The following is a 19,175-nucleotide window of genomic DNA, read 5'->3' on the forward strand; positions in this document are numbered from 1 at the left end:
ATTTTTATTTCTCTGAACATCTTTTCACGTGCGTTTTGGCCATCTGTATATCTTCTTTGAAGAAATGTCTATTTAGCTGTTCTGCCCATTTTTTGATTGGGTTGTTTGTTTTTTTATATAGAGCTGCATGAACTGTTTGTATATTTTGGAGATTAATCCCTTGGTGGTCACTTTGCAGATATTTTATCCCATTCTGTGGGCTGTCTTTTCATTTTGTTTACGGTTTCCTTTGCCGTGCAAAAGCTTTTAAGTTTAATTAGGTCCCATTTGTTTATTTTTGTTTTTATTTTCATTACTCTGGGAGGTGGATCCAAAAAGATATTGCTGTGATTTATGTCAAAGAGTGTTCTGCCTATGTTTTCCTCTAAGAGTTTTATAGTATCCAGTATTACATTTAGGTCTTTAATCCATTTTGAGTTTATTTTTGTGTATGGTGTTAGAGAATGTTCTAGTTTCATTCTTTTATTAATGTGTGTATCTGTCCAGTTTTCCCAGCACCAGTTATTGAAGAGACTGTCTTTTCTCCATTGTATGTCCTTTCCTCCTTTGTTGTAGATTAATTGACCATAGGTGCGTGGGTTTATTTTGGGGCTTTCTATCCTGTTCCGTTGATCTATGTGTCTGTTTTTGTGCCCAGACCATACTGTTTTTTTTGTTTTTTTTAAATATTTATTTATTTATTTATGGCTGTGTTGGGTGTTCGTTTCTGTGCGAGGGCTTTCTCTAGTTGTGGCAAGTGGGGACCACTCTTCATCGCAGTGCGCGGGCCTCTCACTATCGCGGCCTCTCTTGTTGCGGAGCACAGGCTCCAGACACGCAGGCTCAGTAATTGTTGCTCACGGGCCCAGCTGCTCCGCGGCATGTGGGATCTTCCCAGACCAGGGCTCGAACCCGTGTCCCCTGCATTGGCAGGCAGATTCTCAACCACTGCGCCACCAGGGAAGCCCCCCGGACCATACTGTTTTGATTACTGTAGCTTTGTAGTATAGTCTGAAGTCAAAGTGCCTGATTCCTCCAGCTGTTTTTCTTTCTCAGGATTGCTGTGGCTATTTGGGGTCTTTTGTGTTTCCATACAAATTAAAAAAATTTTTTGTTCTAGTTCTGTGAAAAATGCCATAGGTAGTTTGATAGGGATTGCATGAATCTGTAGATTGCCTTGGGTAGTATAGTCATTTTGACAGTGCTGATTCTTCCAATCCAAGAACATGGTATATCTTTCCAACTGTTTGTGTCATCTTCAGTTTCTTTCATCAGCATCTTGTAGTTTTCAGAGTACAGATCTTTTGCCTCCTTAGGTAGGTTTATTCCTAGGTATTTTATTCTTTTTGTTGCAATGGTGAATGGGATTGTTTCCTTAATTTCTCTTTCTGATCTTTCATTGTTAGTATATAGGAATGCAAGAGATTTCTGTGCATTAATTTTGTATCCTGCAACCTTACTGAATTCATTGATGAGCTCTAGTAGTTTTCTGGCAGTATCTTTAGGATTTTCTACGTATAGTATCATGTCATCTGCAAACAGTGACAGTTTTACTTCTTTTCCAATTTCGGTTCCTTTTATTTCTTTTTCTTCTCTAATTGCTGAGGCTAGGACTTCCAAAACTATGTTGAATAAAAGTGGCAAGAGTGGACATCCTTGTCTTGTTCCTGATCTTAAAGGAAATGCTTTCAGCTTTTCACCGTTGAGAATGATGTTAGCTGTGTGTCTGTCATATGTCATATTTTAATTCTTTATTATGTTGGGATAAGTTCCCTCTAGGCCCACTTTTTGGAGAGTTTTTATCATAAATGGGTGTTGAATTTTGTCAAAAGCTTTTTCTGCATCTACTGAGATGACCATATGGGTTTTATTCTTTAGTTTGTTCATGTGGTGTATCACACTGAGTGATTTACAGATATGGAAAAGTCCTTGCATCCCTGGGATAAATCCTACTTGATTATGGTGTATGATCCTTTTAATGTATTGTTGGATTCTTTTTGCTAGTATTTTGTTGAGGATTTTTGCATCTATGTTCTTCAGTGATATTGGCCTGTAATTTTCTTTTTTTGTGGTATCTTTGTCTGGTTTTGGTATCAGGGTGATGGTGGCCACATAGAATGAGTTTGGGAGTGTTCCTTCCTCTGCAATTTTTTGGAATAGTTTCAGAAGGATAGGTGTTAGCTCTTCTCTAAATGTTTGATAGAATTTACCTGTGAAGCCATCTGGTCCTGGACTTTTGTTTGTTGGAAGTTTTAATATCACAGTTTCAATTTCAGTACTTGTGACTGGTCTGTTTATATTTTCTGTTTATTCCTGGTTCAGTCTTAGAAGGTTGTACCTTTCTAAGAAGTTGACCATTTCTTCTAGAGTGTCCATTTAATTGGCATATGGTTGCTTGTAGTAGTCTTTATGATCCTTTGTATTTCAGTGGTGTCAGTTGTAACTTCTTTTTTGTTTTTAATTTTATTGATTTGAACCCTCTCCCTTTTTTTTTCTTGATGAGTCTGGCTAAAGTTTTATCAATTTTGCCTATCTTTTCAAAGAATGAGCTTTTAGTTTTATTGATCTTTTCTATTGTTTTCTTTGTTTCTATTTCATTTATTTCTGCTCTGATTGTTATGATTTCTTTCCTTTTACTAACTTTGGGTTTTACTTGTTCTTCTTTCTCTAGTTGCTTTAGGTGTAAGGTTGGTGTTTGAGAATTTTTTGTTTCCTGAGGTAAGATAGCATTGCTATAAACTTCCCTCTTAGAACTGCTTTTGCTGTGTTCCATAGGTTTTGGATCATCGTGTTTTTGTTGTCATTTGTCTCTAAGTATTTTTTGATTTCCTCTTTGATTTCTTCAGTGATCCATTGGTCGTTTAGTAACATATTGTTTAGCTCTATATGTTTGTGCTTTTTTACAGTTTTTTTTTTCCTGTAATTGATTTCTAATCTCATAGTGTTGTGGTTGGAGAAGATGCTTGATACAATTTCAATTTTCTTAAATTTATGGAGGCTTGCTTTGTGGCCCAGCATATGATCTGTCCTGGAGAATGTTCCATGCGTACTTGAGAAGAATGTGTATTCTGCTGCTTTCAGATGGAATGTTCTGTAAATATCAATTAAGCCCATCTGGTCTAATGTGTCATTTAAGGCCTGTTTCCTTATTAATTTTCTGTCTGGGTGATATGTCCATTGATGTAAATGGCGTGTTAAAGTCCCCCACTATTATTGTGTTACTGTCAATTCCTCCTTTTATGGCTGTTAGCATTTGCCTTATATGTTGAGGTGCTCCTATTTTGTAGGCATATATATTTATAATTGTTATATCTTCTTGGATTGATCCCTTGATCATTATGTAGTGTCCTTCTTTGTCTCTTGTAACAGTCTTTATTTTAAAGTCTATTTTGTCTGATATGAGTATTGCTACTCCAGCTTTCTTTTGATTTCCATTTGTATGGAATACCTTTTTCCATCCCCTCACTTTCAGTCTTTATCTGTCCCTAGATCTGAAGTGGGTCTCCGGTAGACAGCATATATATGGGTCTTGTTTTTGTATCCATTCAGCCAGTCTATGCCTTTTGGTTAGCTCATTTAATCCATTTACATTTAAGGAAATTATCAATATGTATGTTCTTATTGCCATCATGTTGTTTTGGATTTGTTTTTGTAGGTCTTTTTTCTTCCCTTCCTCTTTTGTTCTCTTCTCTTGTGATTTGATGACTATCTTTAGTGTTGTGTTTGGATTGCTTTTTCTTTTTGTCTGTGTATCTATTGTAGATTTTTAGTTTGCGGTTACTGTGAGGTTTTGATATGGCGGTCTATATATATACAAGATTGTTTTTAGTTGCTGGTCTCTTAATTTCAAATGCTTTTCCAATATCCTGCATTTATATTCTCCTCACAATGATGGTTTTGATATCATATTTGTGTGTGGATGATTTTCTACCTTTTCAGTATGTTTGTCTTTACCGGTGAGCTTTCCCATTTGTAATTTTCTTGTTTCTAGTCGTGGCCTTCTTTTCTGCCTCAATAAGTTCTTTTAGCATTTGTTGTAAAGCTGGTTTGGTGGTGCTGAATTCTGTTAGCTTTTGCTTGTCTGTAAAGCTTTTGATTTCTCCATCAAATCTGAACGAGAGCCTTGCTGGGTAGAGTTAGAGTATTCTTGGTTGTAGGTTTTCCCTTTCATCACTTTAAATAAATTATGCCACTCCCTTGTGGCCTGCAGAGTTTCTGCTGAAAAATCAGCTGAAACTCCCTTGCATGTTATTTGTTGCTTTTCTCTTGTTGCTTTTAATATGTTCCTGCTTGGGTTTATCCTGTATGGGACTCTCTGTGCTTCCTGGACTTGAGTGTTCCCTTTCCCATTTTAGGGAAGTTTTTGGCTATTATCTCTGCAAATATTTTCTCAGACCCCTTTTCTCTTCTCCTTCTGGGACCACTATAATGCAAATGTTGGTGCATTTAATGTTGTCCCAGGTCTCTGAGACTGTCCTCATTTCTTTTCATTCTTCTTTCTTTATTTTCTTTCACAGCAATGATTTCCACTAATCTGTCTTCCAGCTCACTTATTCATTCTTCTGTCTCATTTATTCTGTTATTGATTCCTTCTAGTGTATTTTTCGTTTCAGTTATTGTTCATCTCTGTTTTTTAAAGTTTCTAGCTCTTTATTAAACATTTCTTGTATCCTTTCAGTATTGTGCCTCCATTCTTTTTCTGAGATCTTGTTATCTTTACTATCATTACTCGGAATTCTTTTTCAGGGTGATTGCCTATCTCCACTTCACTTAGCTGTTCTTCTGGGGTTTCATCTTGTTCCTTTGGAACATATTTATGTGCCGTCTCATTTTGTCTAACTTTCTGTCTGTGGTCTCCGTTTCTCAGGCTGCAGGATTTTAATACTTGGTTCTGGTACCTACCTGCTGGTGGGTGAGGTTGGTCTAAGAGGCTTGTGCAGGCTTCCTGGTGGGAGGGACTGGTGCCTGCCCACTGGTGAGTGGAGCTGGGTCTTGTCCCTCAGGTGGGCAGAGCCATGTTGAAGGGTGTTTATAGGCTATTGGCTCTGGATGACTATAGGCAGCCTGTCTGCTGATGAGTGGGGCTGTGTTCCCGCCCTACTGGTTGTTTGGCCTGAGGCATCCCAGCACTGGAGCCTGCAGGCTGTTGGGCAGGGCCAGGTCTTGGTAGCCAAATGGCAACCTCTGGGAGAGCTCACACCAATGAGTGTTGCCTGGGGCATCCACCACCAGTGTCGTTGTCCCCACAATGGGCCACAGCTGACCCCCACCTCCCCAGGAGATCCTCTAAGACCCACAGGTAGGTCTGGTCCAAGCTGTAATGGAGTTACTGCTTTGTCCTGGGCCCCAGTGCTTGTGCAACTTTTTGTGTGCTAAGAATGGAGTCCCTGTTTCCCCCAGTCCTGTGGAGCTCCGGTACTCAAGCCTAGCTGGCCATCAAAGCCAAATGCTCTGGGGGCTCCTCCTCCCAATGCCAGACCCCCAGGCTGGGGAGCCTGACGTGGGGCTCAGAACTCTCACTCGTGGGAGAACCTCCACAGGTATGGGATTTGATTATATCACTAATGTGCCCCTCCTACTGTCTTGTTGTGGCTTCTTCTTGGTCTTTGGGTGTAGAGTATCTTGTTTGGTAGGTTCAAGTCTTTTTGTTGATGGCCGTTCAGCAGTCAGTTGTGATTTTGGTGTTTTCGTGAGAGGAGGTGAGCTCAAGTCCTTCTACTCTGCCATCTTGTCTCTCTCCTTCTGCCACCTTTTGGCTTGAGTTTCAGAAGGATGATTCTGGTCTCATGCTGATGTGTGTGTGCTGTTGGTTCTGAAGTTCAGCCAAGGCTTGTCACAGAGCAGTCAATGGCAACAGAGTTGTGGTTTAAATGGTCTTATGTATATGGTGGGGGGGGGGGGACTGAAAAGCTTAGTAGTATCAGGATTTTCGAAAACCATTTAAAAATAAATGACAATAATCTCTGGAGGGAGAAATGGGAGTTTTCACTTAAGAGTTTGATTTACAAGATCATAGTAAGAGGTTTGGGAACACAACAGGCTTGAAGTTTTTCAGAGACCATGAGACCGTTTTGAATCAGCTCTGTTAGCCAAGCTCCTGGCCAAGACTTGACAGCAGACTGGTCCACGGGGTGCTCTGGACAGATCCACGACTCAGGTGAGTCTCCCTGTGAATGGTGGGAACCGTGCCAGGGACTAGCCGACTCTCGGGGCAGACCTTGAGATGTGGCTGCTCCAGAAAGCACTAGAGCTGGACCATGGTCACATTTAACCTCAGGCTGGAATGAATGTTATACAGAAATGCACTGAACGCCAAGTAGCTAGAGATGATTTTATTGTTACACAGGGAATGCAAAACATTTATTCTGCCCCCATGCCACAGTCTTCTTCTGTTTGGTGTATGCTGCTTCCATCTCCAGGCACTGCCTCTGTCTTGGGGTCCTGGCCTATAACAGCTCTGTGAGGGACCAATGTAGGGGTCCTTCTCCCATTTCATAAGTGAAGCAGAGTGGTCTGAACTTGCCATGGTCATGGTTGGGGTGGCGTGGAATGGGATCCTGATCTTAACAGTTCCTTGTCTGGTTGCTGACTCCCAGGCTGCCTCTGAGTTACACCACCAGCTATACCACCTTACTAAGGCAGGGCAGGCATCGTGGGTTAGGGCTGGGCTTGGAGGTGGACAGACTCCACACAGGGGATCTGAAAAGTTGAAGGCATTCACTTGGGAATCTGAAAGCTGATCATGGTAACGGAGGCTTGGGACCAGGCCCCAGTTTCTTTATGCCCATGGGGAACTGGCTGACTTCACCTTCATGTTTTAAATTACTTCCTCAGTTCCATTAAGCCTTGGTTATTCCTGTTTCTGTGCAGCAAACTGAGGGTTACACATGATGAACAGACCAGTAGGGCCCTGGCTCAAATGAACCGAGTTTCTGGGTACGTTACTAAGAATTCTTTTATGGTACATGTCTGGAATTCCTTGTATGTCCAGAGAAAACTGCTGTCAGATCACTTCTGTTAAGAAGTGTGGTAGCTCTGGGCAAGCTCAGTAGTGTTTGTAGTTATAAGTCCCCCAACCAGTTCCATCCTAACTAGCTAATCAGCTTCTTCCGTGTGTAAGTTCTGCTGATGGGACGTCTCCTGGAGAATGCTCGGCTGAAAGGAGAGTCTTCTGCCGTGGGGGAAAATACCTCCACATCCTCATCTAGAAAAAGGCAGAAAGACTTAGCATACAGGAAGTAACTGAGAAAAGAACAAAAGAAAATGGGCTTCAACTGCAGAGGGTTACATGTTAAGATGGACTTAAAACCAGCATTGCTTGTAGGTTCTCCCATCCCACAGACACACTACCTGTACTTTTTCAAGGCCCTCCGCCCTTACTGTCAGCACGGAGCTGACAACAAGAAGTAATTGTGAAAATGCAGAATACCTGTGGCGCTTCAGTTAAGATACTTTGCAGTTCTTTTTGTCTCAGATCTGTGGCAGTTTTGCTGTTTTGCATGATTTCTATCATGGTCTTGAGGGAAGAGAGCCACTGAAGAGCCCCACCTCCTGCACCCCGCTTCAGTTCTAGCAGAAGGAGGAAACCTCTCTAACCAGTGCAGCTAACAGGGTGAACCCCGTTCTTTCCAGGTGGGGTCGAGGGGAATCCTAGGGTCTGAAGGCTGATTATAATAGCCAGTCCGTTCTCCGACTGAACGTATGGAAACACAGGGGTATAACCCCCGAGGGGGAATGGCTGGCTCTGCACACACCACCTGCCACTCATGCTGCTTCCCCCTCAGATCCCAGCGACCACAGACGAGCAGGAAGTGATTGTGTGCTGGCTTCTATCACTGTCTTCAAGAAGCTGAAGTTATTTGGTAGGATTTTGAGGGTTTTTTTGGTTCAAATACACATAAGTTCTAAAGTGGTATTTCTCTGGGAAGGGCACATGACACTGCGGGGATAAAACCATCCCAAACTGTGGCAGTCCCTACGACTCCTCCAAGACGCAAGTGCCTGAAAACCCCGAGCTAGCTTGGGATAGAGCTAACCAAAGGATAGAAGTTTGATCCTGGTAACATCTCTAGGACCTTCAACAAATTACCTCTGGTGTCTTTACACTGAGAGGAGGGCGCCTTCCCGTGGAACAGCAGCGGAGAGTGGGTCAGCGCCTGCAGACCGCTGGCAGAGAGGCAGCTCCGCACGGCACAGCCGGGAGGCGGGGTGGCACCTGCAGCAACGGCACTGTCAGCACAGCCCGCAGCCCTCACAAGGAAGCCCCAGCCTTCCCGAGGGGCGTCTCTGCAGTGCCTCCTGGCCAACATGCCCGACAGAGCTGCGCGGCGGCCAACTCACCAGAAACAAACACCTCGTCGCCTGCCGTGGAGGGGAGCTGTCGCACACCCAGGCCTGGAGACCTGTCGTCACTCTTACCGACTTGGGAGTCTCCTCTCTGCTTGTCACAGACTCTTTTGGTTTGACACTCAGCCTCCTCCTTGGCAGAAAGGAGTCTCTTCCGAGATCCCAACCCAAACTGTCCCCAGGAGAAGGCTCCCTCAGCCTTAGGCTCACTGTCCCTGGGAGGTGACTGGTCTGGCAGCTGACACACCCCCTCGAGCTCAAAATCCCCCAAGACGGGGGTCTTGGCGATGCTGAGTTCAAGGCCTCGCTCCTTCCCCTCCGGCTCCAGCAGCGACACTCCCCCAGGAAGGTCTGTACTGACCTCGCTCCTCCCAGCAGAGGCGCTGAGGCCACAGTCCACTGCCCTCTTCCGGCGGGGCCAGTCTTTAATTGTGTCAGGAGTTGTCTTCCCACTGTGCTTGGGGGATGGTGTCCAAGGAACCCCAACTTCTGTCTGAAATGGAGAGGGGGTACTAGAGGGGCAGCGGGTGGGGGTACAGGACTGGCAGATATAGGTCTGTCCCCCGCTCTTGCCAGGGGTGCCGTGCAAGGGGCGAAGGCAGGGGGGCGACAGGTAGGTGGCTTCGGGTTTGCCTGAGGACTTGTTGGCCCTGGGCACGCTGAGACCAGGGAGGCAGCTCTCCTCTCCCAGAGAGCTCTCCTCCCTTCGCAGGGGCTCGGCTTCTGACAGACAGCTGGGGTCTATCTTTTTAATTCGAAGCTTGGGAAGGCCAGAAGCTTGCATCTCCAGCTCAACCTCATAGGTCTGTGGGCTGGCAGAGGCTCTGGAGGGCCAGGCTGACGCCTGCAGATTCTCTAGTTGTGCGGCAGCCTGGCACTGCTTCCTGTCTGCAGTGCAGTGCAGGTCGTAGCAGGGTGTCAGGGGAGAGCTGGGCCCAGAGGAAGGAGAAGAGGGAGGGATCCCGGGGTTACACAGAGACGGCTTCTCATAAGTACCCATCCTTGACCCCTCACCTTCTTCCACCAGTGAAACGTTGCTTTTTAAGTTATCGCTGCTATGGTGCTCAGCAGCTCCATCCAGGAGAGTGAGATACTCCGAGTCTCTTGCAATAAGCAAAGGAGAGGATGTATGCCAGTGACTCCCAAAGCTAGTCCCAGGGTAACTATGTGTTTCAGGAGGAGACGGAGGAGAGAGGGTCGCTTCCTTCTGGTTCTTTCTAGCATCTGTGATGGCAGCTGGGCTGTCAGTTATGGCAACCCTCAGAACAGCAGAGCTGTTAGGCTGGCCCTCCGGGAAGTTTCTTTCTGTTTTAGAGGTCTTTTTATGCCTTTTCCCAATTTTAGAAGGGGGTGGAGGGGGTAGGAGGTCAGATCTAGCTATCTGTGAGGCTTTGTGGGGAGTCGAGGGAGCAGGACAGGAGGGAGATGTGGCTACACCGGGTGATTTCTGGGCCTCTTGCCAATCCAGTTCTCCAGAGGGAGGAGATTCTATAGAAAAATTCCCAAACGGAGTCTCCTCGGAAATACCACGTGAAGGAGAGGTAACAGGTTTCTTTGGAGAAGTCAGAGCTGTGTTCCCTGGTTTCTCTGGGGTTCCGACAGCATCATTCCACGGCTGTGCCAGCTTCTCTGCCTGAGACGCTCCGGAGCCACGGGGGAGCTGGCGTTTCTGATTTGGAGGTGTGCCCACAAAGGCAGCTCGTCTTCGGACCCCCGAGGCTGCTGCCCTCAGAGGCATTCGAGGAGAGTATCTGATGGGAGTCAGACACTCACTCCTGGTCTGGGCAGTTGACGAAACCAGGGCTGCCGGACAGGAGGTGCTTTCTGGACTGGAGTTCACCAAATGTGGCCAAGTAGAATTCTGCAAAAATCTAGGTGGCTGACCACCTTGTCTCTGGGGAGTTCTCGGTATTTCTTCAAGAGGAGAGTGACCTTCTGCCAGGGAGTGTCCTTTCTGAGGAGTGGCTTTTGGTCGAGATGGTGAATGCCAGCCGTGTGAGGAGTCTTTTAAGAACTCCTTAAAAATGACCTGTTTGGCAGGGGTCATTTCTGCAGGGGATTTTTGCAGCCTTTCAGGAGTGCGCAATGGAGTTCGTGGTGTATGAGGGAACTTTCTTGGTGTAGCTTTAGAAGAGATTGGAGATTTCCAGTAACTCTTCTCAGGAGTCTGTAAAGAAAAATGCTTATTTCAGTGCTTGAACATCATATTCTCTGAAGAGTGTTTTAATAATGTCTAAGATGATTAAAAAGTCAAATTTGGAAGATTTATAGTCAGCCAAAGGAATGATCTTAAGTTGGATTTCGTATAGTGACACGTTTCCACTTCCAAAACATGACCCAGATTTCATGTGTCCACTTTTTCTAGCACCAAGCACTGTATCCAATCTTAGTTTCTTCTCCTAAGACAAACAGTTTTAATAATTTGCATACTACAGCTAAAACATGCTTTGCCTCTATGTCACTCCACTACTCACAGCTATCTTCTTCTTCAATGAGACAACTATTTCTGATCTTTGCCTAAAGTAACCTTTCAGAGCCACATCACCTGCTGTTGACCTGCATTCAACATGTGCTTTTAAGTACCTGCTATGTGCCAGGCAATGTGTGTGCGGGAGGAGGCCGGGGGGATGAGGTGGAACATGGAATATGTGGATATATAAGGCACAGCCTCAAAGATAACATCTCAGAAAGGAAACTCTCCAGCAAAAGACTTCCCTTCCTTCTTGCAAAAATGCAGTTAAATACTCCAACAGGTAAGGAGGTCCGACACCTATTGTTTAATCTTATCTGATCATCTCAAGGGAGTCCTGGTCTAGTTGGCATTTCATGTGGGATACAGACAGATATATAGTATGGCCAATGCAATGACAGGGGCACGCATGGGACAATATGGGAGCACCGGGAGGGTTGGCTATCTAATCCAGCAAAGGGGAGAAAGAGGGAATAGGAATAGCGAGTCAGGTCTTAAAAGAATGGGTGTCAGCAGGTGAAGACAAAAGGTGGGAAAGTGGGGGAGAGGGAACTTCAGGCATAGAAAACAGTATAAGCAAAGGCACAAAAGCGAAAAACAGCAGTTGTGTGTATCCTGAGGCTGCTGGGAAGGTGGAGTGTGAAGCAGAGATGGCTGAGCAGGGATCAGATCATGGAGGTCCTCGCCTGTCCAGGGAGATGAACATGGTCCTATAGATCTGTGGTTTTCAAACCCTTCCCCACAGTTCTCTCCGTATCCTCCTCCATTCTCTAAGCAGTTTTTGGGTTTCCAAACAAAGATTATTATCTTTGAACACAGGGTTCCATTTTAGGAAAACTTAGAAAACCCTGCTTTAACAGATGAAGAGTCTGTAGAGCTTCAAGCAAAGTGATGTGGTCAGAGGAGCGTCCAATGGGGTCACAAAGGTCCCTTTGACCTCTGGGGACAGGATGAATTTGAGAGAGAAGAGGCTACTGAAGTGTTCCAGGCAGAACTGAACTAGGGCAGGAACTGCAGGGATGGAGAAGAGGGAATGGGTAAGAGATAGTTTGTCAATAAAATGGGCAGGACTAATTGAGCAGCCAGGCCTGAGGAGAGGGGGAAGTCCAGGATGACTCCCAGGTTTCTAACATGGGTGACTGGATCGAGTGGGCAATCTAACAGAAACAGATGAATGCTACTGCACATTTCAGAAGGGTATATACGTAGTGTCCAATATAAATGGAAGATGAAGCCAAGAGAGTAGGGCGAGATCTTTCTATCTCCTCCCTGCCACTTTGGCCTCAGTCCAACTGCTAACCTAAGTCCCCATACACCCAATAATCGTTCACTCGAGTCAACCCCAACCACCTCAAATCTCTGTTATTATCTTCTCTTCCCTACTGGACTCAGTGGCTTTCCTTGTCCATGACTACATGCTCCCCAAACTATACTATCTGAAACATCATCGTAATTTTATACCTGATAAGCTATAGGTATTTCAGAACCCAGTGTGTTTCCTGAAGGCCTTTTAATTCGAGCTGAACCCTTCTCGGAGGGACTGATCATCTCAGACACTGCCCCGAAAAGAAGCCTCTTGGGAGACCGAATACTTTGGATTGGAGAATTTTCTCTTTGGTCTGCAAGTCAAAAACAGTGACAATATTTCATTCTTTCTCAACTCCTGCGCCCCCCACCCGCCTCCCGCACCAAATACTCATAAAACAGCCAGTCCATACGAGAAAGATGATAATTCTTTTAGAGCAAATAGGGGAAGATCCCACCTAATTATGACAGCAGTGCCAATAATTGCTGCCTTCTTGAATTTTAAGACTGCATATCAAGCCCAATCCCTGTGTTAGATGTAGGCAACTGAAATAATTTAATTTGCAAAGACAAATATAAAAAGACATATCTGATAATCCAAGCTAATAATGATAAAAGAATGAAGGACAAACAGCACCTTCCACCTGGAGATGCCTTTCTGTAGGATCTGAACATATGGTAGAAATTACAGGTAATTTCCTCTTGAATGAATGAATGAATTACCCACAAGGATAATGTGGACAGCCAGCCGTAGGAATCCAAAGGGATGACTCTGATAATGGTGGCTATGGATTGTTCATCTGGTCACCACTCTGAACCTCAAATATTTATACCAATTCTATTTCTCCAACGTCAAACTTCATTCTTTTCCCAACAACACTTCCCACCAAATTTGCATGGACCTCTGAAGACAGGTAGGCAAGCATTGTTACCTGACTTGACTTGCTGGAATGAGTGAACTCTTTGTATACTTCGAGACTTTGGCTGAGACACAGAGTAGAAGGAACCAGAATTTTTCCTGCTGAATGCCAACTGCTTGATTCGAGGACTTCGTCTCAAACTTACTTCTGTAAGAACTGATCACAGTTAGTTCTGACAAGAAGAAATGCAAACTTGACGTTTCCCCACATATTAAATGGGTAAGATTTATGTAACACCACATACAAGATAGGAATTTGACAAGCTACTGGCTTTGAGATCTCTGAAGTGAGACAAAGCTAAGAGGGATATGATACGTGGCCCCAACAAAGTACCAAAAAAAAACCCAACAAAAAACCCCACAAAAACCAAAAACACCCCGACCCCCCCCACTATAATCTGCAGAAGTCTCATAACCTGCCACCGTTTAAGAATGATGTAGGGCTTCCCTGGTGGCGCAGTGGTTGAGAATCCGCCTGCCAATGCAGGGGACACGGGTTCGAGCCCTGGTCTGGGAAGATCCCACATGCCACAGAGCAACTGGGCCCGTGAGCCACAATTACTGAGCCTGTGCGTCTGGAGCCTGTGCTCCACAACAAGAGAAGACGCGACAGTGAGAGGCCCCGCGCACCACGATGAAGAGCGGCCCCCGCTCACCACAACTAGGGAAAAGCCCTCGCACAGAAACGAAGACCCAACACAGCTAAAATAAAATAAATAAATTTATAAAAAAAAAAAAAAAAAAAAAGAATGATGTAGAGTGAAAAAAGGTTTGTATAGTGTGACTTGTTAAAAAGTTTAAAAATCAGTTTTCATATTTATGTTACACATATTTGTATAGAAACAACACCTGTAAGAGTATTATTAAAGCTAAATGTTAATAGTTATTTCTTTTCTTTCTTTTTTTTTAAACATCTTTATTGGAGTATAATTGCTTTACTATGATGTGTTAGTTTCTGCTGTATAACAAAGTGAATCAGCTATATGTATACATATATCCCCATATCTCCTCCCTCAACAGACTTATTTCTAATTTGTGGGATTACCAAGTGATAAATTTTTGGCTTCTCTGTGTTTTCTAATTTTTCTACAATAAACATAAACTACTTGATTTAAAGAAGTTAGTTTTTGGAAACCCCTCCTTCATCATGTATACTTTAAAAATAAGCCACAGGGGACTTCCCTGGTAGTCCAGTGGGTAAGACTACATGCTCCTAATGCAGGGGGACCCAGGTTCAATCCCTGGTCGGGGAACTAGACCCCGCACGCATGCCGCAACTAAGGGTCCGCATGTCACAACTAAAAGATCCTGCATGCTGCAACTAAGACCCGGTGCAGCCAAAATAAACAAATAAATAAATATATATATATTAAAAAAAGCCACAGCACTTTATATTAACGTAGTAGTTTAGCTTCCACTCTGAATCCCATTTCTCTTGTGTCAAAATATTTCTTCTCCAGAAACTCTCAGTACATTGTATGTAAAAGACCATTCACCAGTAAATATGTACTGATATACATTGTGGGCCCAGAGCTGTCACAATGTCTGTAAAATATCTTAGGCTATGCTGAGCGATAATACCAGTATAGAATAGCTTTCATAGAAAGCAGAGGAAACACAAAAACTGAGAACCCTAAAACAAAACAAAAGTAGGTAATACCATCTTCTTTTTCCGGGGACTCTTCAACAACGTCAATTTCAGGACCAGGGTCAGAGGACCTTGAGGAACAGCAAGTACAAGGATTATTCAACACCACTCATAAATGATGCATGTCAAAGAGCTACAGGTTCACACCTCACAAGGTAACAAAGACCACAAGTGGTCTTTGGCAAGCACTCTCACACATTACTGTCAAGAGTGAAATGGTAAGAATATTTTTTTTTGGAAAGCAGTTTGACAACATAAAGTTAAAAATATGTATACCTTCTGACCCATAAATTTCACTTCTTACAATTTACCCTGAAGATAAACAAGCACAAGTGTGTAAAATCCACACACAAATAATGTCCAGAGGGAGCCCTGACAAGAAGAAGTAGATGCACTTCTCCCCATTCTTCCTGTTATGTACAGCTAAGAACCCTGGATATTACATATAAAGGAAGCGTAAGACTCTCAAAGGTGGAGAGAAGAGGCTTGGGACTTTAGGACCTGAGGAGAGACAGGGCAGCGAGCTCCCGGAGCCCCTGGATTGGGCGCTCGACAAGCTGACAACCCCGATACACCAAGAGGTGCAGATGAAAACTGCCCTAAGGAAAGCTAGCTCTCCTTCGCCAAAGAACCAGGAAAGAGGCAGCCAAGCAAGACAGAAACTTTCAGACCAGAACTGCCCTACTCCAACCAAGTGCCATAGAAAGCTGTGGTCCCACCACACGCCAAGTTGGGATCCCAGACTTCCAGCCTTGCCTGGCAGTGAGACTCCCTCCTTCCCCAGGTCAACACATGAATAGATTTTTAAATCAGGCAGTATGCATTCAATGGAACACTACTCAGCAATAAAATGGAATGAACTACTGATATATGCAACAACATGGATAAATCTCAAAATAATTATGCCAAGTGAAAGAGGCCAGACACAAAGAGTGCATTCTGTATGGATCTCCAGCCCCCATAAAATCTACAGAATGCTCTTTGGTTATAAGCAACACAGTTGAGACTAGAGTCACAAAGGTCATGAGAAGGTAAACATGGCCCATAAGATTAGGAGGGCTGTGTAGGTGTATGAAGAAGCTAGACAAGGATGTCATTTACCTGCCCTTGATCTGTCTATGAAGCAGCCTTCTGGAGATTTGCTTATGTACTGGAGTCTCGGCCACACTCTTGGTTAGCAGCTTGCGATAACCTAAAATGTAAAAAGGATAAATTTCACATAATCTTATCAAGAAGGAACAGCAAGGCAAAGGGAACAGTTTGAACTTAAATATGGTTTAATGCTTAGCTGGAGTGGCTCTTAATGGTCTTTTGGACCAAGGTCTAACCATAAGACTCAATTTAACATGATATAACAATTTATCAGCACTATTAGAGTTTAATAATAAATAAGCCAATGTAAAATATTATAAAATTTTAAGATAATATTCCTGAAAAAGTGAAAAGTTCTCATTTATTTGGGCTAACACATCTGTGCACCTACTTGGTGGTTCCTGTATTTATGATTAAATGAAATAAAGCATGTGAAAATGCTGATGTGTCATGCAATAAGACATTTAATATAATGATAAATCTAACTTATGCTCTGGCATGTTTTCTCAATAGAGTAGGTATGCAAGCTACTCACGGGAGGACTGGTTTTAAGGGAGATAAAAATGACTAGAAAGGGGAGTGATGTCAGCAGGAATGTGGAGTAAGGACCTCTTAAAAAAACTCTCCTCCATAAAAGGAACAAGAACACTGGCAAAAATTCAAAATCAATTTTTCCATAACTCTGGCAATTAACCAGTTTGGAACAATCCAGGGAGTATTTATTCAACAAAAGCAGCTGAATCTCATTAAGAATAGCAAGCTTTGTGGAACTTTAACTTGCCCCAATCCCAACCTCCTCTCCCTAGGCCTGTGGTAGCCTTGAGAACCAAAAGCCCATAATTACAGTGAAAACCAACAGCCCAGGAGCCTCTGGATGGAACAGAATGGGATCCAAGCTCCTCCAAAGCCCCATTCCCAGATAACTGTCTATTTGGCCTGTCTGGCGGTTCCCTGGAAAATCCCACTCACAAGGCCTGTCTTTATTTGACCTGACTCAGAACTCATCCAATGCAAACAACTTTTTCCCAGGGAGCATTTACTGAAAACAATCAGCAGCAACTGTAAACATCACAGCTGCCTGAGGTGGTGATAACACTTGGGGCAAACCACAAGCTGACCAAAAGTTTAGATGGGAAAACTGGGGAGTGAGATGTCCCTAAGGGACTCTGCTGACTTCTGACACACTCCTGAGACCCTAAAAGTACATGTGTGGTAGGGCTGTGTGCATGCCCAGGATGGACCCAAGAAGGCCCTTAGCTGTCACCTCTGGCTGACCTTGAGGCTCTGGAAAACAGAAAGAGTTGTAAAAGTCTGGCTGAGTATTGAAGACATGAGCCAATGCACACATAGGGCCCCTCAGCAAAGGTTGGGAAACTTACTGGTTCCGGGCATGTAAGAAAATCTCTGTCCAACCCTTAGCTGACCACTAAGCTAACTAAGCAGAGACTTAGTGGCTACACATGACAGAATACAGACTTAAAAGACTTAGTTCAGGAAAGTAAACAAACAAAAGCAGTAATGGTAACAACAAACCCTGCCCTGGAGCAGTGGCAATCTGATCGTCAGAGTTGACTCATTATATTATTTAAAATGTCCAGTTGTCAACAAAAAATATGAGACAAGAAACAAGAAAGAATGGCCCATACACAGTGGGAAAAAAAAATCATTCAACAGAAAGCATCCCTGAGGAAGTCCAGACATTGAATTTATTAGCCCAAGACCTTAAATTAGCTATCTGAAATATGTCCAAAGGAAAAAAAAAATCATATCTAAAGAACTAAAGGAATGTATGAGTGAGCTTGATGACTTGCCAAACAGAGAATGTCAATAAAGAGAGATATCATTAAAAAACAGAACCAAATAGAAATTCTGAAGTTGAAAAGTACACTATCTAAAATGAAAAACTCATTAAAGGGGCCCAGCAGTTGATATGAGGTGGCAGAAGAAAGAATCAACAAAATTGAAGACAAGTAATTGAGATTATCCAGTCTGAGGGACAAAAAGAAAAAAAGAAAAATGAACAGTCTCAGACACCCGTACGATACAAGCAAGCATAATAACATAGACACAGTGGGAGTCCTGGAGGAAGAGGAGAGAAAGAGGCAGAAAAACTATTTGAAGAAATACTGGCTGAAAACTTCCGATGTTTGATGACAGACATTACGTAGCCAAGAAGCTCAACAAACCTAAGTATGATAAAGTCAAAGAGATCCACACCAGACAAATCATAATCAAACTGTTAGAAGCCAAAGGGGAAGAGAGAATCTTGAAAGAATCAAGAAAGCAGTGATCCATCATGTACAAGGAACCCTCAATAAGATTAACAGCTGATTTCTCATCAGAAACATAGGATAACAAAAAGGCACTGTGATGAAAGGCAAAGTGCTGAAAGAAAAAGACTCAAGGATTCTATATCCTCTAAAACTGTTACTCAAACATGAAGGAGAAATCAGCACATCCTCTCCACCCGCAAAGAAACACCCCAAAAACAACACTGAGAGAATCTGACACTAGCAGACCAGCCCTAAAAGTAATGTCAGTACTACAGGGAGTCTTTCAGGCTGAAAGGAAAGGGCACTATAGAGCAACATGAATCCACGTGAAGAATTAAAGAGCACTGGTAAAGGCAACTGTACAAGTAAATGCAAAGGACAGAATAAAAGTATTTTTGTTTGTAATTCTTTTCTCCTTTGAGTTAAAAGATAAAGCAATGATTACAAATGTGCTGATGGGCATACAATGTATAAACATGTAATCTGTATGACAATATAGCCCAAAGAAGGGGATAGAAAACAGAGTTATACAGGAGCAAAGTTTTTGTATACTCCTGAAATTAAGTTGGTATTAACCTCAACTAGATAAATTAAGATACTTAATTGTAACCCCCAGGGAAAGTGACATCACATGAAACAGTGAAGTAGGAAGCTCTAGGGTTTGGTCCCTCCCCCAAAACAACTAGTAAACTAGGAAAAAAAATGATCAGAGTAAACTATTTTGGAACTCTAGAACCTGACTGGCACTTACGACAACCAGGGAAGTGCCTGATGAAGGGAGAGGCTGATATTTAGTAAGGAAATGACGTGCACGAACCAGCTACCAGCCTCCTTTCCTCAGTCCTGCTGCAGCTGTGGGGACAGCGGCCCACATTCTAGGAGCAGCTGGCTGGTGGTAGGGCAGACAGTGGGGACCCTGTCTTCCAAATTTGGGGTTATACAGTTCAGTCAGTGTGCTTTGGAGAGTGGAGTCCCGTGGGGCTGCTGCAGACATTCGCCTTGGTTTCTGCTCTCTCAGGCTGCAGCAGCTTTCCCCCACTGAATCTAACAGAAGATTTAGAGGGACAGGAACACCTTTTTGTTTTTCCCTTTTTGGAGCCAGACACTTAAGGAAATCTTTGTCAGGTCACTGGCTAACCACAG

The 19,175-nt window shown here is 43.6% G+C and overlaps 1 protein-coding gene across 1 annotated transcript in view; it reads right to left on the reverse strand.

Annotated features, from left to right (window-relative positions):
• Positions 1 to 6,361: 6,361 nt before the first annotated feature.
• The window catches only part of TICRR (TOPBP1 interacting checkpoint and replication regulator), a 45,300-nt gene continuing 32,486 nt past the window's right edge, over positions 6,362 to 19,175 (reverse strand). Inside the window, exons 16-22 of the mRNA XM_036840258.1 lie at positions 15,769 to 15,859; positions 14,680 to 14,738; positions 13,033 to 13,167; positions 12,257 to 12,414; positions 8,320 to 10,492; positions 8,069 to 8,194; positions 6,362 to 7,183 (exon numbers count right to left, since the gene is read on the reverse strand). Coding sequence (XP_036696153.1) covers positions 7,071 to 7,183; positions 8,069 to 8,194; positions 8,320 to 10,492; positions 12,257 to 12,414; positions 13,033 to 13,167; positions 14,680 to 14,738; positions 15,769 to 15,859 — 2,855 coding nt within the window. The 3' untranslated portion in view covers positions 6,362 to 7,070. The remainder of the gene's footprint in view (positions 7,184 to 8,068; positions 8,195 to 8,319; positions 10,493 to 12,256; positions 12,415 to 13,032; positions 13,168 to 14,679; positions 14,739 to 15,768; positions 15,860 to 19,175) is intronic.

Source organism: Balaenoptera musculus, chromosome 2 (genome assembly GCF_009873245.2).
Source record: "Balaenoptera musculus isolate JJ_BM4_2016_0621 chromosome 2, mBalMus1.pri.v3, whole genome shotgun sequence".
NCBI lineage: Eukaryota > Metazoa > Chordata > Mammalia > Artiodactyla > Balaenopteridae > Balaenoptera > Balaenoptera musculus.